At 38.0% G+C, this 26,961-nt stretch overlaps 1 protein-coding gene across 7 annotated transcripts; it reads right to left on the bottom strand.

Moving 5' to 3' along the window:
- Positions 1–910: 910 nt before the first annotated feature.
- LOC103100432 (zinc finger protein 135-like) lies at positions 911–25,874 on the bottom strand. 7 transcript variants are annotated; one of them, XM_007495042.3, is made up of 5 exons: positions 25,603–25,874; positions 24,393–24,535; positions 18,099–18,225; positions 16,985–17,053; positions 911–3,455 (listed from the first exon to the last, which is right to left on the bottom strand). In XM_007495042.3, the coding sequence occupies exons 2-5, from the start codon at positions 24,423–24,425 to the stop codon at positions 2,290–2,292; spliced, it is 1,395 nt and encodes a 464-aa protein (XP_007495104.2). In that variant the 5' UTR covers positions 24,426–24,535; positions 25,603–25,874; the 3' UTR covers positions 911–2,289. The 7 variants fall into 7 exon arrangements, with proteins under 7 accessions (XP_007495104.2, XP_056650506.1, XP_056650507.1 ...); XM_056794528.1 differs by having other exon boundaries at positions 25,719–25,874; XM_056794529.1 differs by having other exon boundaries at positions 25,707–25,869.
- Between the last annotated feature and the right edge of the window lie 1,087 nt (positions 25,875–26,961).

The raw sequence follows: 26,961 nt of genomic DNA, 5'->3' as shown, positions 1-26,961 counted from the left end.
GCAATATTATTTTGCCTAACCTACATGCTTACAAGTTGTAAGCTATTTCTACTAGAAAGTAGATGTTTTAATTAAATATTTGGATAGGAAGGTGATTTATATTTTATTTGAATGACTTATTCAATGCATTTTAAAACAACTGTCCTAGACATATGTATATCCCATACCAAGGCTATTATTGTTGTAAGAGAATATATACCATTTGTGAATATTTTTCTATCTTTCCATCAAATTATGTATGTGCTTATTCTTTGACAGCATCTCAGCTTCCTGAAGGAAGAATGTGAAGCTATCCAAAAGCTTCATATATGTCAGCAGTATGGAACAGGAAAGCAGACCTGCTGGAGAAAATGCTACAAGGATCATCATGATTATAGACAGTCTAAAAAGATGAGAGCAATAGAAGATGCCCCCCAAAATCATACACTGCATCATGGGACTCCAAATGGGCCCCTAGATATAAAAAACTAAACTGTGGAGGTTGGGTCACCCATCCCCTTTGCTCCTTCCTATGCACTGATACTTTGATTTGCAATAGAAGGATTGTAGAGGGGAACAGGGGGAATGGAAGGAGAGACAATTGAGAGGGGGAATGGAGGGAAAGAGGGAAATGGGGAGAAAGGGAGAAAGAGTTTTCTTCTCTTTTTTTCTGGGAGAGAGGTAGCCAAGTCTTGTACCCCTGACAGAGGGAATATGTTTCCTCAGAGAATAGTTCTGGGAGATGGAGGACACTCACTGTCACTTGCCTTCAGAAACATAGGGTCACTCCACTGTCAAGGAGAGATGTTGTTCCTTGGGTTAGGCAGTTTGGATCCCTGGGATCCTGAGCTAACCTTCCCCTTTTGGGGGAGAGATGTGATTCTCCCCAAATCTTTTGCCCCCTATCCTAGTGTCAGAAACCAACCAGACCTAATTCTAAAGCAGTAAACAATTTATTTGGGTTCACACAGGGAAGGAGAGGAAGGAGGGGTGTCTGGCAAGGTAAGTGGGGAGTAGGAAACCCTAATACTGGTCCCCTCTGGCAGGTTGCCCCCCCCCCGAAATTCTCAGGGTTGAACCCTTCTTCAGCCAGCTGCTGGTCCCTATTACTCAGCTAACTAGCTTTTAATTAAGGAGTCTAGGAGCAGGTCAGGGAGAGAGAGAAATCTCAGGGAGAGATCTGAATGGCTCTGGCCAGCATGAGTCCAAATCTAAAACCCCCTTTAGAATTCAGGTAGTTGTTCTTGAAGAGTCCTAGTGGAGATATTTTTGGGTCCCAGAAGGAATAACAGGTCCCAACCCGATGGGCTCTTGAGAAAGAAGCTGAGAAGCTTCCAGGAAAACCTCCTTTCCTCCCCCATCTCCCAGGCTGGAAGATTGTTGAAAGTTGGAACTTCTCTCTCTGCTTCTTCTCTTCTCCTCTGCTGTTCTTCAGCTGGTCTCTCCTCTCTTTCTTATATTACAGATTATAAATCCTTATTACCCCCCCCCCCAAAAAAAGGGAATGTGCCCTAATGGCTCCTTGTCAATGCATCTACCAATCACTTTTAATACATTAAGAAACACTGAAATAGTTAGATCCACCATGAAATGAATAATACCTCTGGGCCTTTATGTATCTTGGCAAGACAATTCTGAAATGTATAGATACCATACATAAAATTATTTATTGTGGAAGACTAATGTGTTTCCTAATGAATCTGAGTGGGGAATGTAGAAATTAATGTGTATCCTTTATTTTTGGTCTCCAAAACAACCTTTTGATTTTAAAGCAAAAAAAAATCTTACATCTGAACCTCTGAACTATATCTCCCTGAGGTCATAGGTAAAGTAATTTTCTTGTCTATCATGCTAGGAGACTGTATATGTGCTGTGCAACCATTCTAAACACTTCATCATTATTCCAGGTAGCCTAGAAGACCCACTTCATCTAAGAGAGCTGGCAGGCCACATGGGGTTCTGCATTTCTCTTTCCTTGGCCTACTTATTATTTAATAAAAAATTATAAAATTAAGATATGATCTCCAGAGACTAGAGTACATATTCTGAGTATGTTCAGAGTGGAGTTTTCTCCACTATGGATTCTCTGATGTTGAACAAGACTGGAATGAATGGTGAAAGTTTTTCATAATGATTACAATCATAAGGTTTCTATTCAGAGTGGATTCTTTGATGCCTATTAAAAATGGATATGGAGCTAAAAGCCTTTCCACAATAATTACATTCATAAAGCTTCTCTCTAGAATCGATTGTCTGATGTTTAGCATGACTGGAGCTAAAATCATAAGTCTTTTTCCACTGATTACTTTCTTAAGGTTTCTCTTCAGTGTGAACTCTCTGGTGTCTACGAAGATTGAATGTGCAGCCGAAAGCCTTTCCACATTTATTACAATAATAAGGTTTCTCTCCAGTGTGGATTCTCTGATGTTGAGTAAGACTGGAGCGAATAGCAAAAGTCTTTCCACATTGATTACATTCGTAAGGTTTCTCTCCAATATGTATTCTCTGATGTCGACGAAAATTGGAGCAATAGGAAAAAGTCTTTCCACATTGATTACATTCATAAGGTTTCTCTCCAGTATGGATTGTCTGATGTTCAGCAAGACTAGAATGATTGCTGAAAGTCTTTCTACACTGATTACATTCAAAAGGTTTTTCTCCACTGTGGATTGTCTGATGTTCAGCAAGACTGGAGCTAAAGTTGAAAGTCTTTCCACATTCATTACATTCATAAGGTTTCTCTTTAGTGTGAACTCTCTGATGTCTACGAAGATTGGATGTACAGCCAAAAGCCTTTCCACATTGACTACAATCATAAGGTTTCTCTCCAGTGTGGATTCTTTGATGTTGAGCAAGACTGGAGCGAATGGTGAAAGCTCTCCCACATTGATTACATTTATGAGGTTTCTCTCCAATGTGTATTCTCTGGTGTCGACGAAAATTAGAACAATAGGAAAAAGTCTTTCCACATTGATTACATTCATAAGGTTTATCTCCAGAATGGATTGTCTGATGTTCAGCAAGGCTAGTATGATTGGTGAAAGCCTTTCCACACTGATTACATTCATAAGGTTTCTCCCCAATATGCATTCTCTGATGTCGACGAAAATTTGAACAATAGGAGAAAGCCTTTCCACATTGCTTACATTCATAAGGTTTCTCTCCACTGTGGGTTCTTTCATGTACAGCAAGACTGGAGCTCCTTCTAAAAGCCTTTCCACATTGATTACATTCATATGGTTTCTCTCCAGTATGAATTGTCTTATGTTCAGAAAGATCGGAGCTAAAGTTGAAAGACTTTCCACATTGATTACATTCATATGGCTTCTCTTCAGTATGAATTCTCTGATTTCTATGAAGAGTGGATGTGCAGTTGAAAGCTTTTCCATAGTGACTAGATTCATAAACTTTCTCTGCAGCGTGGATTCCCCAATTTTTCAGCATTGCAGGAAATTTCTTCACATCAAACCCGGTCTCTGCATATGAAGGAAGCAAATACACATACATAAATATATCCTCTTCATTCTGTTGGTAGAAAATAAACTGAATGACATTCAATTTCCCCAGATAAAAGGAAAATTCTTCAAACTTAAATGGTAAGAATCAACCATTTGAAAATGCTATTAGTTCAAACTAATAGAATGATTTAATCAACAAAGAGTTCACATTGGATTCTCACAACAAACCTGAGCACCAGACAACATTTTCATTATACTTTAAAACTTAGGTCATGAACTCTGAATGGTTAAATGACATGCCCTAAATCACAATAGCTGATATTAGAACTCAAACCAATAACTGAATATGCTCTATCCACTGCATTAGACAGATCATCTCGATTCCATTTTCAATCCTTTCTTTGAATGCATTTTGTTCATTGCAATTATATTCCTTTGTGTTCAGGCAATCTTCCTTCTGTTCTGCATTGAGCAGTTTTCATGAATTATCATATGGTCATTTTGTAAATTTCATGCTAACCTGAGATCTACTTTTTCTTACATTTTATTCAGATAGATTTTATGCCATTTGTGGCACACATTAAATACTTTTGTAATTTCACTGTCATAGCTTTTAACATAATGTAATTGCCCTGGCAATTCTTTAAAAAAATTTTTTTGATGGGTTTCAAGACTCTGCATATAATGCCTTAAGAATTGAAGATACATGGACAAGATTTATTTTTATTTGTATTTCTTTTTTAAATGTTTTATTTTTCCAGTTACCTGTAAAAATGATTAAAACCTGTATTTTTAAATTTTGAATCTCAGTTTTCTCTCTCTAACTTCCCTCATTGGGAAGATAAGCAATTTGAAATGTACAATCATGGAAAACATTTCCATACCACTCATGTCATGAAAGAAAACAGACCAAAAATGCAAGAAAAATAAATTTTAAAAAATGTTTGTTGTTATTGCTATAGATGAATGTAAACCTTGTGGGGTTTTTTTTGTATTATTTAAGACATATTAGATTCTGTTCTGGCTATCACATTTTTAGAATAGCCATTATCTCTTTATTTTTTAATTTTTATAATACAAAAATGGGATATACCATGGTATCTTGCTTTGCAACCTGTTCTGAGAAACAACCAAATCCACCACATTCTGTTAGAAAGAAATTCCTCACCCTGAAACCAGGTACAAGGATTATTATATCCGATCATCCTCAAATTCCAGCAACAATCAACTTTTGACCCATTCTCCTATAATATTCCTCACTCCCTAAAACCTATAAAAATACTGTGTATTATTTACTCATGGAGTCTTTGCCTCCTTAGGTCAAACTCCCTGATGGCACGTCAAGGAGATCTAGCTGATCCAAAATTTTTCTCCAGTAATCTATTGTTCCCATTTATGACATCACCAATGCCATGTAGTCATATATAAATTTAGGAATAATTATCATTGTTCTTATTATATTTTAAAAATAACTCTTAAAGAAAGCCCAATATGAAATTATGATAATTATTTTATCCTTATGAATTTAAATTATATGTATTGTGTTTAGAATTAGGAGAATAATATTTCATATTTTATAATGTTACAGTCTAATGTAAATACTCATTTGTAACTTGGGAAGCAAAAATGAATATCCCTTTTATAAGTATTTAATGGATACATTTTAAAAATATTCTAAATATCAGATTAAATGATCAGTGGGGTATCATAATACAAGTTTCACAGTTTTTATTGAAAGTGATTCTAAGAAAAAAAATTCTTAGAAGACACTGCTCTGCTCTGGTGTGATAGTTACTCATTGCACTGATCAGTGTTGTTACAGCACATTCTCCTGTTTCTACTCATTGCTATTTACATCAGTTCAGAGAGTCCTTCCCAGGTTTTTCATCAATTCTGAGGAAACAATAAGGTTCTATTATGTTCTTGGACCATCACTTCCTCAATCATTTGATGACAGTCATTACCTTTGTTTCTTTCTCTTTTTTTTGCAACATTTTTTTCTTAAACCAATGTGCCTTCTTCCTCTTTTTCTGATCTCTTTAGTTTATATGACTATTGTAGTTTTCAATGAATCAAAGGATATACAGTTGGGAACATAACTTCAGGCTATATTACAGAATGCCATCCTTTCACTTCAATGCTCTGTGAATTGTTGTAACATGGGTATTTCTTATATACAACATATTATTTGTTTCTCCTTTTTAATATATTATTAGCTTCAGTTTTTACCGGGGAATTGATTCTATTCACATTTATGACAATTATCTTTTCTCCATCATATTCTCTCATCTTTCCTTCCTTGTCCCCTCTCCATTTTACAAAGGCAATAGATGAGAGAAGAGAATGAGATCAATACATGTCATCTATAATTGAAATGGCATGATCAATTCCCTACCACTCAGCTGACCTTATCTTCCTTTGATCTTAATCCCAGATTACTGGTTTTAATACTGTCTTTAGAGTCTCTTATTTTTTAAATCTTTCCTATCTGAAGTATCCTCTAGGGTAGAAACTTATTTTCCACCATAAGACAGCTAGGTTAGAGAGAAATAGGTCAGGAGTCAGGTAGACTTAAGTTCAAATTCTCCCACAGTCATTTACTAACTGCATGACACTTGGAAAATAACAGTACTTTTTTGCCTCAATTTATCTTTAAAATGAGAGTATTAATAAGCACCTACTTTCCAAAAATTGTTGTGAGGATCAAATCTATAAATGAGATAATGTTTGTATCTAGGCACATAATGGTAAGATCATCAAAATTAACTTTACTTCAAGTTTCTGCTTTATGGATTTCTACTGCATTGATTTTACAATGTAATTAATTTTATACTGTATTAATTTAAGCTGCATCAGCCTAAAGTCACATTACTATTGAGTTGAACTCAGGAATTTAGCTTTCCCTCTGAGTTCATTTAAGATTATGATGAAAAAAAGAGGGGAGGTTATCTTTCATAATGGCAGCTACAAAACATATGTCCTCTACCCTGTACAATTTAGGAAGTTCTTATCTCTTCCAAAGGAAAAACAAGTCTGTTAGTTTTGATTCCCTAGAAAAGATTACAAAACACAGATGGACAATTAATATTTCTTAATTACCAGATAGGGATATGATTAGCCTCTTAATATTTGCTTGTTATTGTTTAGTCTATTTTAGTTCTCTCTGATTTTCCTTGACCCATTTTGGGTCACTGGAAACTATAGAGTGGTTTGCCATTTCCTTCTCCAGCTCATTTCACAGATGAGAAAACTGAGATAAACAGGGTTAAATGGCATCTTTCAAAGTTCTTGGTCTTTTTTATTTTAAGTAATGTAATTATTTTTTAACACATTCTCTCAGGGCTATTCATTTCACTCTGCATCACTCACATGATTCGTCTAAGCATGGAATTAAATTGCCTACCTCTGGTGGCATACTTGGGCTCAATTCCATTCATGTACCAATATTTGTTCATCTGCTGCCCTACAGTAGAAGAGCACCCCTTAGTTTCCAGTTCTTTGCCATAGTAAGATATTATAAATACTGCTTTGAATTGAGGGAATAAATACACTCACCCCACTAATCTCACTGAGTCAAACAGGATTAGTCACTTTTTAGGCTTCACATCTTCACTAACAGTAAATTAAGGAGTCTATAATTATTATTTAATTCCAGCACATATGCTTCCATTTTTATTAAATTAAATTAAACATTTTAACTAATTTTCTCCTTCAGTGACCTGATGTCTCCCAGACTCTTGAAAGTATGCAGTTAAGGGAAATAAATTCCCCCTAATATCTGTCATTTCCATGAACATAATGAAATATGGGTGCTGCAAGAAATGATGATTGTGAGTTACTGAAAAACCTGGGAAGGATGCATGAACTAATGTAAAGTGAAGTGAGCAGAACCAAAACACCTTACAAATAAAAACAATATCTTAACGAAAAATAAGTCCAGAAGGCTAAAGAATTCTGATCAATACAATGACCAACCAGATCTCCAGAGGGTCAAAGATGAAATATGCAACCCACATCCTAATAAAGGACACAATGTACAGGATGTGACATATAATTTTCTCTTTGACATGGACAATGCAAGAACATTGTCTCTCAATATACAATTTTATAAATTTCCTCCAATATTTGTGATTGTCTTTTTATTATCTCTGTTGGTATTTGGGCATTTCCATCAGGTTCAACTCTTCATGACCTCATTTGGGGTTTTGGCAAAAATACTGTAGTGGATGACTACTTTTTTCTCCACCTCATTTTCCAGATGAAGGCCAGTGTCTATGACCAGATCTAAACTGAAAACTTCCTGACTTCAGAACTGGTACTCTATCTTCCCACTTAGTTGCTTCTTATCACCTTTTTCAATCTGAACATTTTTCTAATTATTATTTGTATTAATGATTTAATATTTGGTGCATTTTTTTCATGTGGTTGTTGATGCCTTGGATTTCTTCTTTTGAAAACTCTCCTCAAAGTTTTTGACCAAAGTTCTAAAGGGGAATAGTTCGTGTTTGAAATCTGTATCGATTCTTTAAATGCCTTGGAAATGAGACTTTAGAGAAACTTGCTGCAAATCATTTCCCCATTGAACTTTCATTTTATATTTTAGATCCCTTAGTTTCTTCATATGACAAAAATGTACCAGTGTGTATAATCTTTTGTATGATCTTTTCCAACCCTGATTTGGTGACATACATGGGTGACTGGTGAACACGGCGTCTCTATACTTATTTTCCTTTTTATGTTACATATGTAATCTGTATAAGTTCTTTATTTTTAAGTACTATAACATAGTTTTAATGACTACAGCTTTCTGCATAGTTTCAGATTTGGTGCTACTAGGCCTCTTTCCAGGATACTGCTACATTTTAACATATTTGTGATGAGAACACAGAACTAAGAATTGGATGAGATCATAGAGGCCAATGAGTTTAACCCCCCCAATTTAGAGATGAATAAAATGAGGCAAAGAGAGGTTGTTCCTTCTCCAGAGGTACATAACTAAAGAGTATCTGAGCCAGGATCTAAACCCAAATCTTCCCAACTCTAAACCCAGTTTCCTATCCATTACAATATGTTGGTTTCATCTGCATTGTTCTTGTCAGCTTGAATATTTAAGAAAAATGATTCAACTATCCATACATTTTAGCCCACTGACTTTGCTATGAGACTTATGATCTTAGGAAAAATAAAACTAATAGCTCATGTTGTTTTTTTTAAAACCCTTACCTTCCGTCTTGGAGTCAATACTGTGTATTGGCTCCAAGGCAGAAGAGTGGTAAGGGCTAGGCAATGGGGTCAAGTGACTTGCCCAGGGTCACACAGCTAGGAAGTGGCTAAAGTCATATTCGAACCTAGGATCTCCCATTTCTAGGTCTGGCTCTCAATCCACTGAGCTACCCAGCTGCCCCTTAGCTCATATTTACATAATGATTTAATGCTTGCAAAGCACATATTAAATGTAGTCTTATTTGATCTTCTCATTGACCCTTGGGGTAGGTGCTACTACCATCCCCATTGTATACATGGGAAAATTCAGGCAAGAATAGTTTAAGAGACTTGCCTGGGGCACATAGCTAATAAGTGTCAAAGAAGCAATTTCAACTCAAACCTTGTGCTTTCAGGGACAGCCCTCTATCCACTGTGCTACTTAGCAGAGTAAAGAAATTATTACAAAAATAAAAGTCCAAAAGGTAACAAAATATTTATACCAGGACTTTCTGCTAGTTTACATCAAGAAAAAAAAGGGGGATACCACTCAACATGGGGGATGGGTGAAAAAATTATGGCATCAGAATGCCATAAAATATGACAGAGAATTAATGAGAAACCTTAGCATTTCAGAAAATATTTGAAACCATAAGGCTTTATACACAGTATGCATTTGTGATGTATAATGAGGTCTATGCTATAGGAAGGGATTTTCCCACATTAATTAGATTCACAAGTTTTATGTCCAGCAGGATGTTCCAATCTACACATAAGTATGAACTCTAAGTGAAGGCCTTCCCACAATTATTGTTTTCATAAGGCCTCTTTCCAGTGTGAATAATGTGATGTTCAGTGATAGCCATCTTTCAACAAAAGGTAGGTCCTCACCAAGCACATTCATAAGTCTTCTCTCTACACTAAATCTTCTGATGTAAAGTAAAAGATAATCTTTAGCTAAAGGCCTTTGTTGAATACATATAGGGCCTTTTCCCAAGATGAAATTTCTGATGTCTAACAAGCTATATACTCTTTTTGAAGGCCTTTCCATATGCATTACAGAGATATGATGTCAATCTCATGTGAATTCTCTGATGGGAAATGAGGGATGGCTTTAGCCTGAGTGATTTTCCACACTGATCATATTAATGTGGTTTTCCTTCTACTATGGATTCTCTGATGTTTAGTAAGGTAAGACTGTACATTAAAAATTTTGCCACATTCCAAACATTCAAAAGATTTCTCTCAGTGTGGATTCTCTGATGACAAGTAAGACTGGAGTGCTGTTTGAAAGCCTTACCAGTCTGATTGCATTCAAAAGGTCTTTCTCCAATGTGGCTTCTCTGATGTTTAGCAAGACTAGAGTGATGGGTGAAAGTCTTTCCACACTGATTACATTTAAAAGGTTTCTCTGCAGTGTGGATGAGCTGATGTTCAGTAAAACTAGCATAATTAGTGAAAGTGTTACAATTACAATTACAAATACAAAAATACAATTACAATTACAATCATAAGGTTTCTCTTCAGTGTGCATTCTCTGACATTTATTAAGAATGGAAGTGCAGTGGAGGAATTCCATGGAGACTGGAACAACCTCCAGGAAGTGATGCAGAGCGAAAGGAGCAGAACCAGGAAAACATTGTACACAGAGACTGATACATTGTGGTACAAGAGAACGTAATGGACTTCTCCATTAGTATCAATGCAATGTCCCTGAACAATCTGCAGGGATCTAAAAAATACTACCCACAAGCAGAGGATAAACTGTGGGAGTAAAAACACCGATGAAAAGCAACTGCTTGACTACAGGGTTGGAGGAGATAAGACTGAGGAGAGACTCTAAATGAACACTATAATGCAAACTCCAACAACAGGGAAATGGGTTCAAGTCAAGAACACATGTGATAACCAGTGGAATCATGTGTCAGCTATGGGAGAGAGAAAGGCGGGGGGGGAGAAAATGATCTTTGTTTCCAGTGAATAATGTATGAAAACGACCAAATAAAATAATGTTTAAAAAATTAAAAAAATAAATAATAAAAAATAAATAAAAGATAAAAAAAAAGAATGGAAGTGCAGCTGAAAGCCTTTCCACCTTGTTGACATTCATAAGGTTTCTCTCCACTGTGGATTCTTTGATGCTGAGCAAAATTGGAATGCATAGTGAAAGTCCTTCCACACTGATTACATTCAAAAGGTTTCTCTCCAGTGTGGATTCTCTCATGTACAGCAAGAATGGACATGACTTTTCACACTGACTACATTTGTAAGATTTCTCTTCAGAAAGGATTCTCTGATGTTTAACAAGACCAGCTCTGTATTCACTATATTGAAAACAGTCATTCCATGAAGTCATTTTCAGTTTTGCAGTAGATTTCTTCACATCAAACTTCGTCTCTACATATGAAAGAAGCAAAAACACACCCACATGCAAACATATACACACCACACACTACACACATGAATAGGATAATAAAATATATACTATTCATTCTATTGGCAGAAAAATAAACTGAATGGCATTAAAGTAGTCTTCAAACTTGAATGGGCAGAATTAAACATTTAAAAATGATATTACCTCCGACCAAGAGGATGACTTAATTAACAGAGTTCCACATAAAATCCAATCACACTGGATCCTCAAAACAAATCTGAGACAGAAGCAAAGCAAGCATTCCCTTTATACTTTACAACTTAGGCCATGAGTTCTGAATGGCTGAGTGACATTTCCCAAATCACAGCAGCAGAGATCAGAACTCAAACCCAGTGAGTGAATGTGCTTTGTCCACTGCACAAGTGAGTTTCCAATTTACTTTCCATCCTTTCTTCAAATGCATTTTGGTGATTATAATTTTATTCTGTTGTTTTCAGGCAATCTTCCTTCTTTTCTATATTGACCAGTTTTGATGCACTATTAGAGGGTCATTTTTTGGTAAATTTCATGCTAACCTGAGAAAAAAGATCTGCCTTTCTTATAATTTACTCAGATATATATTTGATATTATGCCATCTGTGGTACACATTAAATATGTTATTTGAGTGTCGTATATTTCAAGATAATATAATTTCCCTAGTGATCTCTTCAGAATTGTTTTTGTTGCTATAGATGAAACCCTATCATAAATTTTAACCCTATATTTTCTATTCATCTGAGGCATTCTGTTTTGAACATCACTTTTTTAGGGTAGCCATTACCGCTTTATTTTTAATTTTTTTTAATTTGAATGCTCCTGTTCTCTTAACAAAAAATTATTTTCCATCCCACTAAGAAAGCTTATAAAATTCTCCTCCCATTTCCCACCATTTTCCAGTCTTCTAGTTATAAATTCAAATAGAACTGGTGGCATAGTGTCTAGCGAGATGGGCCTGGAGTTAGGAAGATCTGAATTCAAGACTGACCTTGAACATCTAATTACTGTATGTGTCCAGGCAAGTCATTTAACCTCTCTCTCTCTGTTTCCTTAAATGTAAAATGGAGATCAAACTGACACCCTATATCTCAGATTTATAGAGAGAATCAAATTATTTTTAAATGCAGTGTCCACTATGGATTGAGCTCCTCTATTTTGAGAATCACTTTATTTTGTTCACACATATATGTCTATGTTATCCCATTATTGTTTGTAATGTAAGTAACTAGAAATAGAATGTGCCATGGTATTTTGTTATGCAATCCCTTCTGAGAAAAAGGGGAGCCACCCACATTCTGTTGTACAGAAACCTCTCACCCTCACACTAGGTACAAGGGTTATTGTACCAGATCATCCTCAAGTCCCAGTAACAATCAACTTCTGCTCCGTCTTCCTGTGCTGTTCTTCACTCTCTAAAACCTATCTCAACTCTGTGTATTGTTCATTCATGAAGTCTTTTGCCTCTTTGGGTTAAACTCCTTGCTGGAAACTCAAGAAATTCTTGTTCATTCAAATTCTGTTTCTCAGGTACTCTGTTATTCCCATTTCTGATACCAATGCTGGTGTTTATTTATTCAGATGTAAATGTTAGTCATAATTGTTATTATATTTTAAAAATAATTCTTAAAGAAAGCCCAACATGAAATTTTCATAATTATTTTATATCTCTGAACTCATACTTTGGTTTCAAAAAGTAATAAAATAAAATTTTATATTTTGTAATATTAGTGTCTAATGCCAATATTATTTTGCAACTTGGCAGTATAGTGGCCTCCAGGCCCAGTATAAGCAATGACATTTTTGGATATGAGAAATGAGCAGATTTTTCTTTTTGTGTTTATTACAAGAATTTACTAGGTTTATTATGAGATTTTTCTTTCTTTTTTTAATAAAATGAAATTGTATATGTTATTATATTGGTGTCTAATACCAGTATTATTTTGGAATTTTGGGAGGTAAAAATTATCATCACTATTGTAAGAGGCAAGGGAGCAGAAAGATTTCTCAGTGAGTGTCTTAACTGACAGGCTGCTGTGTGGAAGGTTCCATTACCTAGGAGATGAAGGAGCTCTATAAGGAAAAGAATATTTTAAAGTGGGGTTTGTCCTGTTGAGTTTCCTAGAATGCAGGAGCTCAGGGGTTTTACTCTCAGGGTGATTGGCAGTTGGAGTTTTTCTAACTAACAGTAAAGAAAATGGACTTAAGGGGGGGCTAGAGTGTGATTAATGCTTATAGATTAGCTTAGGTAGTTAGATAGCGAATAATTTCGTAGATAGTCAGTGTAGTTTGATAGGCTGAGCATGGGCCTGGGCCTGGCAGAAGAAACTGCCCTCATAGGCAGACAGATTTAGAGGTTTATTTAGAAATTTTAGTTAGGATTGGAGTTTTAGGTATAGTCATAAGATTACTCTCACTTTCCTACTTTCTATCTCCTCTCTCAACTTTCCTCAAATTAAAATGTTTTGTGTTTTATCAAATTGCTCTCCTGACCTTTGTTCAAACTCCTACCAAAATAATTTTTTTTATTTTATTTAGTCAATTTAGAACATTATTCCTTGGTTATAAGAATCATATTCTTTCCCTCCCTCCCCTCCTACCACCCCTTCCCATAGCTGACGTGCAATTTCACTGGGTATTACATGTGTCCTTGATCAGAACCTATTTCCATTCTGTTGATGTTTGCACTAGGATGTTCATTCAGAGTCTACATCCCCAATGGTATCCCCCTAGATCCATGTAATCAAGCAGTTGTTTTTCTTTGGTGTTTTTACTCCCACAGTTTTTCCTCTGAACGTGGATAGTGGTTTTTCTCGTAGATCCCTCCAGGTTGTTCAGGAACACTGCATTGCCAATAATGGAGAAGTCCATTACATTCGATTGTACCACAGTGTACCAGTCCGCATAGAATTCCTCCACTTTATTATTCCTTTGAGCACAATAGTATTCCATCACCAACATATACCACAATTTGTTCAGCCATTCCCCAATTGAAGGGCATCCCCTCATTTTCCAATTTTTTGCCACCACAAAGAGCGCAGCTATGAATATTCTTGTACAAGTCCTTTCCCTTATTATCTATTTGGTCCTACCAAAAATTTTAACCCTTCACAGTGTCATGGTTGTTTCCTGCATTGATTACTATTGTCCCATTATAAACTATTCTCCTACTTCTGCTTACTGTATTTTAAAATCAGTTCAGAGGACCTTTTCCAGATTTCTTTGGAACTGTGCCTTTCATCAGTTGTTCTGAAACACTAAGACTCTATTACCTTCTTGGACCATCACTTCCTAGTCATTTGACAATAGATGAGTATCATTTTTGTTTCTATTTTTTTTTAAACAAAAAACTGCATCTCTAATTTTTTGTTGAATCAGTACCTTTTCCCCTCTTTTTCTGACCTCTTTAGTTTATAGATCTACTTGTAGTTGTCACTGAAGAAAAGGCTATTAGAATAGAATGACTTGGGAGTATAATTGCAAAATTTATTACAAAATGACATCCCTTCATTTTATTGCTTTGTGAATCTATCAAGGATGTTTCTTATATACAACATATCATTGGTTCTCCTTTCTAATCTATTCTGCTATCATCCTGAGTTCTTATGGGGCAAACTATGCCATTTTCATTTATTTATAACAATTAGTTATCCTTTTCCCATCATATCCTCTCATCATCCTTCCTCTTTGTTCCAACCTCCATCTTTTGAAAGAAAAAGTAGGTGGGGAAAGAAAATGGGATTAACACTCCTCATCTATAATTGAAATGATGACTATAACATTATCTTGAGACTCTTCTTAATCTCTCTTATTTGAAACATTCTCTAGGGTAGAAACTCATTTTCCACCATTAATAAGGCAGCTAGGTGGCCTAATAGATAGAAAAAAAGGCCAGGAGTCAACCAGACTTGATTTCAAAATCAGCCTCAGACACTTATTAGCTGCAGACACTGGGAAAATCATTCTGTACTTTGCCTCAGTTTATCTGTAAAATGAAGGTAATAATAGCACTGACCTACCAGGTTTGTTGTGAGGATCAAATGAGATATTTGTAAAGCTCTTCACTTGATTTTTTCCACTTTGATTATTTTCTCCTCTACAAACTACCATTATCCTCTTTCTTTGTATTCATTTACATTCTTATTGAATTTGATGAATTTCCATAACAAAACATTCTCCTTTGCCTGGTTTTTTGCTTTTCTTTGCATCCCAAGGCTTACTAGCACTGTGCCTAGTAAATAGCAGACACTTAATTAACATTTATCAATTGAGTGATTGGACCAAGGGCTCATATTAGACCCTAACTTGTACTTCAGTCCCTGCATTGTGATCTCTTTCCTAATTGTCAAATGTATGTCCTTGCTTTAGCCCTGTCTCTTTCTTGCTGTAACATATCACCTATAATTATCTGAATACAGTTCTAACTTTGAAAGACCTGACCAGACCCAATAGTGAAAATAAAAATGCCTTCAGGCCTTCAGGATGATCTCCTGCTATGGGATATGTAGGACCCTCTCCTTCCCATCTCTTCAGCCTTGGGGTAGTGGTCATTTACATGAATTTAGCCAAGAATGAGTCAACAATGGGGCCATAAACATTAAGGAAAGGATAAAGGTTGATAACTTAAGCCTGAATTTATTCCAAGCAATATAGTGGTCTCCATTCTTGTTCATATACTAATGAATGGAGGCAGAGATAATCACAAAATCAGGCTATTTGTGTCCATTACAGATTTAGGTTACATACTCTCAGCTGAGTCCTCACTAGGGCAATGCAATTCTTTGACATCTCCCTGACTCCCTATTCCACTCAATGCTGACCTTTTCTGAATTTCTCTATGCCTCCTCAACCTTTCCATATCATTTGACTCCCTCTACACTCTCTAATCAAAATGGGATATTTACTTAGCTATCTTATCTCCACCTCATTTCACGTATGCCTTCTTTGCCTTCTTTGCCAAGTCTCACAAGAAGAGTTTATTTAAAGCTACTAACCAAAGCAAACCTGTTTAAATACATAAATGATCCTACTACATCCCATCTTCTCCACTCAATCCTCCAAACCAGCTGTCAAATTCATTTTTCTAAAGCTCTTGCCTGACCATGTCATTCCCTATGCCAAAAACTCTAGTGGCTACCTATCACCAAGATCAAAGAGATCTGCTTGGCTATTAAAAAAGTCCTTCATCCCCTGCCCCTCTCCCACCTTTCAAGTCTTCTTCCACCTTACTCCCATTTTACACATTTTGTAATCCAGTGGAGAATAGGACTCCTCTCTGTTCCAAGAACAGAACACTAATTCGCCACTTCATAGACTTTTCCTGACTGACTCCTAGCTTCTCTGAAATATAAACTAAAATCTCATTTTCAGCACTAGGTCATTCCCATAATCTTAACCATAACTGTGAGTCTCAACCATAGTTCTTGCCTTCCTCTTAGCTGGCCCCAACATATTCTCTATATAGCCGTTTTTACATTGTTGTGCCCATGCTATCTTTCCCACCAGACTGTGAGCTGATTGACAGCAGGGGATTGTCCCTTCCATCTCTTTATATCCCCACTGCTTATAACAGGACATGACACATATTAGGCACTTAATAAATGCTATTTTTGTCTTAAGGAAGGACTAAAAACAAGTCGTTAGCCTCAACTCTTTTCAGATAGTTCTGTGCTCCAAAGTTCCCAACAAAGACTTCTAATACGATTATTGATTTATCATTAGAAAAGAACTTGAAAGTTCAAGGAGCACAACACCTTCTTTTTACAAATAGGAAACTGAGGCTCAGAAGTGCTGTGATTTGCCCAGGATCTCACTGCTAAAAAATATCTATAAAAGAATTCCAAGTCAGATATTCTTGCCCCTAAATTCATTGCTCTCTTTACTACATGAAGAATCTTCTGAAAATAACTCACAAACACCAGCTTTCACCTCACTCACCTGGAAAGGAGCTCCTTAGGCCTTCTTGCTCATAATGGGAGACCAAATATTCTCTCGGAACTGGAAGCCCTGGGCATGAGAATAAATTAGGGATAAGGTTGGAGAGATTTATGATTTAATCCTCATTAAGGAAAGGGGGAATGCAAGCAAAGATTACAAAGTAATTCTAATAACTACTCAAAGTGGTTTACAAGGGTTTAAGGGGCAAAGATTATATAACCAATTTGGAATCAGAAAATTCTAACTTTGTCTACCTCCTTCATAAAAAAATTGCCACATCCCCCAGCTTTCACTTTCTAGAAATCTGAGGTAGCTGACAGCACAGAGGAGAGCATTGGCCCTAGAATTTAGATGACCTGAGCTCAAATCTGACTCTGTGCCTATGAACAAATTACTTTATGTGTTTGGCTCAATTTCCTCAACTACAAAATGGGGATAATAATAGCACCAAAAAAGTGGGATAATATGCTTATCAAGATAGCCCTTAGCATAGTGCCTGGCTCATAGTAGATGTATAGAAATTTTTTTTTCTTTACTATTCTTTCTCAAGCATCTATACTAGAATTATCTGGATGTATGAAAGGACAAGGACACACTTGCTATACTAGGGTTCTAAGAGTGACACCAGACCCAGCGAACCAGAAATTTATCCTTATTAACAAAAACATTTCAAAGGCAAAATCCTACCCAAAGAGGAAGAGTGGTTTTGGAAGGGGGTAACTTCATTGCCAGTTTTCGAAGGCAAGCTGCATAATCAGTTTTTAGAGATTTTGTAGACAAAATTCAGGTAAAGGTTAAACTTGCTAATGCCTGAGATTCATTCCGACCAAGATTCAGTACCATTGCTCTGATCCTTGACCTCAAGCTACCTAGAATAAGAAGGAGACAGCTTCAGGAACAACAAAGGAAATTCCTGGATCCCAATCACACAATGCAAAGAGCTTTCATAGGAAAACCAGGCAGCAGGAGGGAGGGCCTCGTCTTTTGGACATAGGAGAATAACACCTTGGTTTTACTATGAATTGATGAATTCCTGAAATTCTCCATTGTAGGGAGGTAATAAAGACATCTCTTTTGATGGCAGATTCAGAGTTAACAGAGAAGTATTCCTTACCCAGAGAGATAAAATTCTGAACATTCTCCAACATGACATCCTTGTACAGCTCTTTCTGAGAATGGTCCAAAAGACCCCATTCATCCTGGGTGAAGTCCACAGCCACATCCTTGAATGCCACCAACTCCTAAAACATCAAAACTCATAGGACTTAAGAGTTGAAACACACTTCAAATATGATCTAGTCCAATGCTGATCAATTTACAGAAGAAAATTTGAAGCAGAAAAGAGTGATCCAAAGGCCAAATCCCTCATTAAGTGTCAGAGCCAACACTTGAAACCAGTCATGAAAAGCCCAATGAAATATTGAGAAAAGCATTTTATAGTTTCAGATGGAATAAAGTTTTAAAATGCCTAACTATGAAGAGTTATTTCCTAAGGAATTAGAGAAGTTATGTGTTCAATCAATGAGATATGATGATCTCTGGAGGAGAAAAAGGAGGGATATGAAATTTCTTCCTCACTAGAACTATCAAAGGTGATATCATTAAAAAATTCTACAAAGAATTTGTGAGAATCTACCAAATATTATCTTTTGTGGAGCTCTAACATTTCCTATAATCATTGAAGAGAAAGAAGAAAAATAGGAATAATCTCATTAATGTCTTTAAGTCAGAAATAAAATTTTGTCTAAATGAAAACATAAAAAGCATTCTTGAGATATTCATCTCAAGTTAGAATGAAAAGAATGGTATAAGAATTTTTCCATCCAAGTGAAAGAGATATCTATTGCTATACTGAGGCTATGAAAAGGCTCTGGGTATGAGGTCTCAAAGACAAAACATTTTATGTTTTGCCTAATGATTCTCTCCTTTGTTAATGATATATATTCATTAATTTTTATAGTCATATAAAAATGAGTAACCACAATGGGATAAGGTGATTTCCCTCACTTATTCAAAATGATTACACATACATTACACGGGTTGGGATTGAGCTAATTCATGAGAAAGATATTGCCGAGTTTTTTATAAGAAAAATCCGAAATGATCTAATCATACTCCTAGATCTCTAGAACCCTGGAGAACAAGAATCAAGAGAACTAATTAAGAAGATAGCAAAGGAAAGTTGTTACACAGGAGTTTGGCCAAATCTGAAAATACCATGGTGACTAGAAGACATCATCTATTTTTCTAACCTGCTACATATAGAACATGTTTTTTTCACCAATGCACTTGGTATTTGACATTCTTTTTTATTTTTTTCTATTTCTATTTTAGTGGTATGATTACTTTTTAGAACTTCTATTATTTATGTAGTATTTATGTAGTAAATAAAAAAAAAAAAACTTCATGGGTAGAAGATTGTCTTCACTTTTTCATCATTTTGCTTTCTTTCTGTGAAAAGGGAATTACTTTTTTTCTTTGATGTAATCAGTCAGGAACTTGAAGATCATTTTCCATTGATCTGCAAGTACAGACATACCCTTAGAGCTAGGAAATTGATTCCATAGGCACTGCCCTCCCGGGTGGTGTCAGGCAAACTAAGGAACTATGATTGGTTCCTGACATGTGACATGGGAGAGCTAATAGGTGGAGAAAAAATTGTGACCAGAGGTCTGAACACACATTCTTGCTTTGGTGACACTATTGTTGGAGACTCTACTGTGCTGCTGACTCTTGCTAAAGAGACTCTCAAGGATTTCTGGCTAGAAATTGGAACCTGATGGCTCACACTCTCTTGCTCTTCTGACTGGAGATTAGACCTGAAGGAGTCTTTGTCTGGGGGGGGGGGGGGGGGGGCGGGGTGAGCTTCATTCCATCAGAATGGCAATTAAGGTATTTAGCTAAACTGCTCTATACCTCTTTCCTATATTTCCTTCTCTTTACTATCACTACTTTGATGTAATAAAGCTACTAAAGCTACTAACAGCCTCATAATTTAATTTTAATTATTACAATTTGGCAGCATTTTAATTATTCATTATTTATATCCTATGAAGTACTTGATGGCACATTTAAATTTCAGGAAGATGAGTCTTCCTAAACCTAGGCCTGGTGTTCTATTTACTGCACTTCCTAGCTGCATTTGTGCAACCTCACTGCCCTTATTTCTTCTTTAAAACACCTAATTTATGTTTTATTTGGAATCCAAATTTCATCTTTAACCTTTACTTCTATTAATTATCTCTGAACAATTATTTATTATTCATTTCCAACTTTTTTATATTTTCTAGAATTTCTAAACCTTTCCTTTAAATTCTCAAGTCACTCCTCTTCCTTATAACAGGAGCTCTTAGTATAGAGAGGCAGTCAGTTCTTTTACTAATAAATAACTGATCCTAAAATTATTCTCTAATAAACCACTCCCAAGAGAAGTCATTCCTTATTAATCTTTCCACATATATCATTCATCACCCTGAGGTAGGGCTATGAACTCCAAACCCTCATTTCAGGAGAAAGTTCATCTCAGGACATCCCTTCATTCTATCCTAGATCAACTATTTGGGACATTCTCAAACTGATTTCTCTACCCTACCCCCAAATTGGATACCTTTTCTCCACTCCCATTTTCTGCCTTCTTTTGTGTGTTGCCTTCCTCCTGTGACTATCAGTTCCTTGAGGCTAAGGACTGTCTCCAATCCTTAGTACAGTGCTTGGCTCCTGGTAGCCCCTTCATAAATGTTCACTGCCTATTGATAGTTCTACCTAATCACTCTCATCTAAGAACCTTATCTCTTTATATACTTTAAAAGTTGAAGCCAATCAACCTGAGCTTTTTCTATTCTCAACTGCCTTTTAGACATCTCAGACTAGATGCCTCAATTGAGATGTCTTACAATCAACACATATGATACTGAACTCATTTTCTTTCTCCTTATTCCTATCAAGGGTCACAGCATCCTTCCTACCCAATCAAGATGTCATCCTTGAATCCTATCTCTCACTCCACTCTCATCCAATTTCACCTTGACAACATGTCTAAAATAACCTTTTCTCTCTACTGATATTGTAAGCTTCTTGGTGCAGACCCTCATCACCTCACCCATGGATTACTGCAATAGCCTACTGGTGGATTGGCCTAATTCAAGACTGTCCCGCTCCAATACATCCTCCAGTTAGCCAACAAAGTGATTTTCCTAAATCAAAGGTCCAACTATGTTGCCCTCCTACTCATTGAACTCCAGTGGCTCTTCTTCTACCTCTAGGATCAAACACAAAATTCTTTTGCACTCAATGTCCTTGATGACCTAGGCAACTCTTCCTTATGTATTCTTCTTAGGTTTTATTTCCTTCCATCTACTCTTCAATCTGGTGTCTGGCTTCCTTACTATTCCAGGAATAAGGCACTCCATCTCTCAGCTCCAATAAATTTCTCTGGCTGTCCTACATGGCCAAAATGCTTTCCCCCCTCATTTTTGCTTTCTAGTTACCTTCAACGCCTAACTAAAATCTCTTTTTACAGGAAGCGTTTCCCAACCACTCTTCATTTTAATGCTTTCCCTCTTTTAATTATTTTATTTATCCTCTTTATTGCTGCTTGTTTGCCTATTAGTTTCCTTGCTATTTCTCCTATTATTTTGTCAGCTCTTTGAGGGCTGTGACTGTTATTTACCTTTTTCAGTTTTGTTTTGTTTTTTTTTTTATCCCCAGCAGTAAGCATACAAAGCTTACATACAAAGTTACAAAGCAGGCATTTAGTAAATGTTTATTGAATGACCAAATGCTCCTATTCTCTCCTTATCAAAATCTCTTCATATAATATTCTAGGAGCTACTTTCCTGTTGTCTTTGCCAAGGCCAACCCTCTATATGGGCATTTGACCCCACCCAATTGTATGAGGAAAATTACCTCCATCCCTTTTGATGTCAAAGATGTAACAACATCCCCTGGCATCAGTCTGGCCAGTCAGTCTGTACACCTAGCCCAACTGTCAGTGTACAACACCATTACAGAGGGTGGATTGGGGATATATTAGTCCTGAGCCAGGAAGCAGTAGCCTTTTCTATTTCCAAGTTTGAACTGACAAGGGGCCCTGCTCTGCTACCAGCTAAATGGAGATACCATATTTAGGGTAAACTTCCTTTAAGATCAGCCTACCTCCAGCTTCTCATTCTCTCTCTCTCCCTCTCTTCCTCCCTTCTATCAATAAACCATAATAAATCAATAAATCTACAGCCAGACTCCCCGTTTTAATCATAAAACTATCCTGTCCTCTAACAGTTTATACCCTCAGCACCCTCCCCCTCCTCAAATTTTCAACCTTTCTTTATCAGCTGGTTCCTTTCCTGCTGCCTTCCAATATAACTATCTCCTCCATCCACTATCTCCCTTTACTGGATCCTCATCAGCCCTTCAGCTATCATTTTCTCTCTCCTTTTCTTAGCCAAAATCCTTGAAAAATTTGAAATTACTGCTCTCTCCCTCACTCTCAAATTTCTCAGAAACTGATTTTTACTCTCACTCTCCTGAAACAATCCTCTCTAAAGTTATTAATCAACTATTAACTGCCTAATCTGATGATCTTTTCTTTGTACTGAATATTGATGACCACTCTCTTCTCCTGGATTCTCAGGCATCTGGGGATTTTTCTTGTTGTCTTACCTCCTATCTGACCACACTTGTTCAGTCTTCTTTGATGAACCAAGGAACACATTCCAACCCAAATAAATGGTACATGTTCCCCAAGGCTCCATCCTGGGTCCTTTGCTATTCCCCTACTTGGATTGATTCCATTATCATTTTTATACAAATGATTCTAAGATCTCAAAATCTCAAAACTTCCTCTGGGCTTTAGTTCCACCACCTATTCCCTTTTGGAAATTTCCAATTCACTGTCTCAAAGACAATTTAGACTCAACATGTCTAATCCTAAACATGTTAATTTTTCACCTGCACTTCCCATCTCTTACAAACTTCCCTCCTTCTTTAGAAAGTACCACCACCTTTCAGCCTCCCACCTTCATAAGGCTGTCATTATCTTGTACTCTTCTGTCTCAAAGCACATCTCTAATCAGTTGCCAATCTCACTTTTTTCCATCTCTCAAATGTGAGCCTTCTTCTCCACTCACCAAACTACCTTCTTTCAGAACTTCATCACATTTCTCCTAGATTGGTGTATCCATCTCCTACCAATGATGTGGGTCACACTCTTGAGTGGATAAACAAAATGCAGTGTATTTCCCTGTCTGGCTGCATCCTGCACTACTTTATTCTGGCTGTCACTAGCAAGAACTCTGACAATTCTTGCAACAGGATCAAATGAGATAATATTTATAAGGTGCCTAGCACATAATAGGTACATAACTAACCCTAAGCCCATTACCAGTCTTCTGACGCCCTTCTTCCTTTCTTTTCCTAACTCTTTCTCCTCCTCCTTGACCCAGAAACACTGGCCTCCTGGTTGATCCTTGACCAGTAGCCTCCATCTCCTAATTCTGTGTCTTTACATTAGCTGTCTCTCATGCTTAGGATGTTCTTCCTCACACCTGGGATTCCTGCTTCCTTAGTTAAAATTTCATCTTGTGAAACTGCTAGGGTCTTTCTTCTGAGAGTACCTCCCTTTAGTATTTTCAAGAGCTTTGGACACAGTTGTTAACATATTGTGCCCACCTTACATTGTGAGTTACTTGAGGACAGGGACTAGTTTTTCTTTCCTCTGTATTCCCAGTGGGTTAGCACAATGCCCCTGCCCTTTCTAAATGCTTCTTGATTTGACCTAAAAAACAAAACAAAACAAAAATGGTAAAGAGAAGGGATTCAGAGAGACCTGGGAAGACTGGATGACCCGAGGCAGAAGGAAATCAAACCAGGAAGACAATTTCTGCCTGGATGACAAGCTGCCTAGGAAAAAGAGTTAGGAAAGCCTCAGGGGCTTGGTTCCTGATCAGTCCAGAGGAAACCTCCTCTCAGTCTTACCTGAAGAGGTTTCCTCTTAGTCTTATGTGAAGTTTCCTCAACCCTCATTTGCAACAAAAGAGAGTTTGGTCAAAAGAAGCAAGAGAGGGAAGAGGTTCTCCTTAGGGATGGAACAGAGATGCCAGGAAAAAAGAGAGTAAAGAAACAGAGGCTAATGAATGAAGTGGTTTTCCTTGCAGGTCAATTGTAATGAAAGCTAAAAAAATGAACATAAGAGAGAAGCAATTTGGGTGGTAGGGAGGGCAGTTAGTGCCCCAAATCTGCCAAAGTGCCATGAATCAGTTGAATATACAAAGAGAACAGGGTACTATTATTTCTACTCTCCTCAATTTCATACATATTATATGATCCACTGCTAAGAGACTGTATCCCCTATGGTCATAGAAATGGCCTGGATTGCTGATATTGGTCAATTATGTTGATGGACTGCACTCACCTGAGGTGAGAGTTTATGGCTCCCAGGGGCCATTTCCTCAGACTCCAGGCTCCCTGCTTAGGCTGGGCTTTGGTCCTCTGTAGACTGAGTTGAGGAGGGAGAAGAATCCCAGGCGGAAAGACTTCTTTCCTTTCTTCCCTGGGCTGGCCAACAGAGAATAATGGAGGTTGAAGTACCAAAGGAGTAATAAAGACCCTGGAGCCCTGCCCTCAGGGAAAAGACTACAACATGCAGAAGGAGGGAGGAAGCAGGTAGGGTCAGGTTTGGAAATTTGAAGTTGATCCCACCCTAATCCTTTACTTCTGTCCCACTCCTTACCCCCATCCTCCTAAAGAGACCCAAGAGTCAGAAGGGGCTTGGGATACCAGATGGGATCCCTCCAGTTGGTATTCTGTCTTTCTTGATCCCTTTTCCCTGACTCACATACATACAATCCGGACCACAGATTGAATGTTTGATCTAGGAGGAAACCTAAAGAAGACTGGGGCCTGACAGGGCTTTGGCCTGGAGCTATCAGGGAATTATCAGAGAAAGTCTGGGATGGGGAGACAAAATCCAGTGTGGCATTTAGTGTCTTGGAGTGGGACCAGAGAGCTCTAAAAGAGGTGAGGATAGAGAAGCAGGAGTTTTGGTGCCTGAGTCCAAGGTGGGTCCTAGAGCCAGGAAGGCAGAATTCTTGGAGCCTTATGAGGTGTATTAAAATTGCATCTTGTTCTGGTCCCCCTTAACACCACCTCTCTTTATAGTCTGAAAGATTTAGCAGGAAAACTGACAGTCACTTCCAAACTGTCCCACCTATACAGAGAGCATGATTTACACACATACAAACCACAATCTATATCCTATGAATATGTCCCCAAAGAGCAGACACAATCTAGTCTTTGTGAAGTTCTGGCGCTGTAATATGTCAGCTGCAGACCCCATATAGACCAGCAGCTCAGGGGGGCTCATAACTTTGGGATGATTTGGGTGTGTCTGTGAACTAGCCCCAAAGAGGAACAGAGAGAAGGTGGTCTCTGTCCCTAAAATCCTATCAAGAGTTGGAAACCTCACACTTCTCCCCTTCCCTCCCACGGGGTCTACTCTGTCTAGGGCTCCCAGCTCTAACCCAAGGAATGGGAGGGACCCTCACTGCCCCTCCCACTCTCCCTCCCCGAGCCACGCACTCTACCTCTGTACCCCTCCCCACGTTCCCCCTCCTTTGTCTCACATTAAGGCAGGGTGGTATCCCCTTCCTTCTGCCATCGGGGTCTTTCCATGCGAGTACCCACAGCACCAGGTGGACCTACCCCATGCCATCATTTCAACAATTACTTATCTATTCACCGGGTGCTGTGACCAGGATGCTCCTTGGGAAACACAGCGGGCCGACTAATGAGCTACGAGTGTCAAACTCTTTAGAATTGGAGCACAGAGGTGTGCAATGTACATGGTGGCCCCTATTGAGTTCTTCACTTCCTATTTCCCAGAGACCTCTGGGCCGCCTGGGGCGGAGCTCCCCGCCCCTAGCTGGCCGTCCCGCCCCTAAGGCTGACCTTCCCTCTCTTCGTCCTGAGCCGAGCCCCGCCCCTAAGCCCTCCCATTCCCGCCCCCCCTCCCCTCTCCCGCAGCCCAGAGTCTGACCCGCTCTCTTCTCAAAGCTTCCCTCCCCTGGTTCCCTTTCCCTTCTCCTGGGGAGCCAAGAAGCAGATGGTCAAAGCCAGGCTGTTTCCGGGCTCGCCCAGTTTGGGATGGGGGTGGATGGCTCTGTCCGTAAATTTCAAAATGAAAGAAAAGGGGCCAGAAGGACTCGTAAGTCCTGAGCTCCAAGCTGTTTTTTAGATCTCAAACAGTTTGGAGAACAGAAAAATATCTATCTCGCCAGGGCTCCTCTATATTTGACGAGTTCCTAGAATGACAGTCTCTAGGCTCCCCTTCCTGTTGGGTGTTTTTAGCCCCCCTGGTCCTGCTGCATGTCACTGGCCACAGCCCCATTCTTAGTTTTCTCCCTCTTCTCAGATACTTGTCTGTTCCGTTACCCCAGCAATCAATGTCAGGGAAAGAACCTTCTCAGTCCCAATAGATTCTGGACTCTGAAGAATCTTAGGAATATCGCAGTCCAAGTTTCTGAGCAAGAAATGAATCCCTTGGAGGCCCTCGGAAAATATCTCAATTTTAGACACCTGCCTGGACAGGAGGGAAATGTGCCTGAATCAGCCAAGTGGTGCTTGTCACATTACCCTACCCTAAACCTCCCCTGCCAGGCAGAATTGTGGAAGTCAATGAAATAGTCTAAGTGGGGAACTCACCCGTCCAGTCCCCAGGTCAAGTCTTCCCTGTCCCCACTGGAAAGCCAGTTAGAAAAAGGGACCATAAGCAGAGGGCCATAAAGCTGCCTGAGGAAGTGAGACTCTGGCTGACTTTTTACAAGCCAGTTGAAATAGCTGTGCTATGAATTTATAGATTATCACTTCAATGGGTATATATGCCCAGTGTTTGTCTACCCACAAAGTTGAGGAACCTAAGAAAATGACACCCATGGTCAGCAGGAAAAATCCCTCTTTACCTTTGCTCAGATGGGTTTTTCTGC

The sequence above is a fragment of the Monodelphis domestica genome, chromosome 4 (genome assembly GCF_027887165.1).
Source record: "Monodelphis domestica isolate mMonDom1 chromosome 4, mMonDom1.pri, whole genome shotgun sequence".
Classification (NCBI taxonomy): Eukaryota; Metazoa; Chordata; class Mammalia; order Didelphimorphia; family Didelphidae; genus Monodelphis; species Monodelphis domestica.
This window is presented reverse-complemented; position numbering and strand designations above follow the sequence as displayed.

Bases quoted from the DNA above. Each gene is read 5' to 3' on its own strand.
- LOC103100432 (XM_007495042.3), bottom strand. From the start codon at position 24,425: ATGGCCCCTGGGAGCCATAAACTCTCACCTCAG. The intron at 18,226-24,392 runs GTGAGTGCAGTC...TTGATGTTTTAG, and splicing joins GCCATAAACTCTCACCTCAG to GAGTTGGTGGCATTCAAGGA. The intron at 17,054-18,098 runs GTAAGGAATACT...TCTCATGCCCAG, and splicing joins TCAGAATTTTATCTCTCTGG to GGCTTCCAGTTCCGAGAGAA.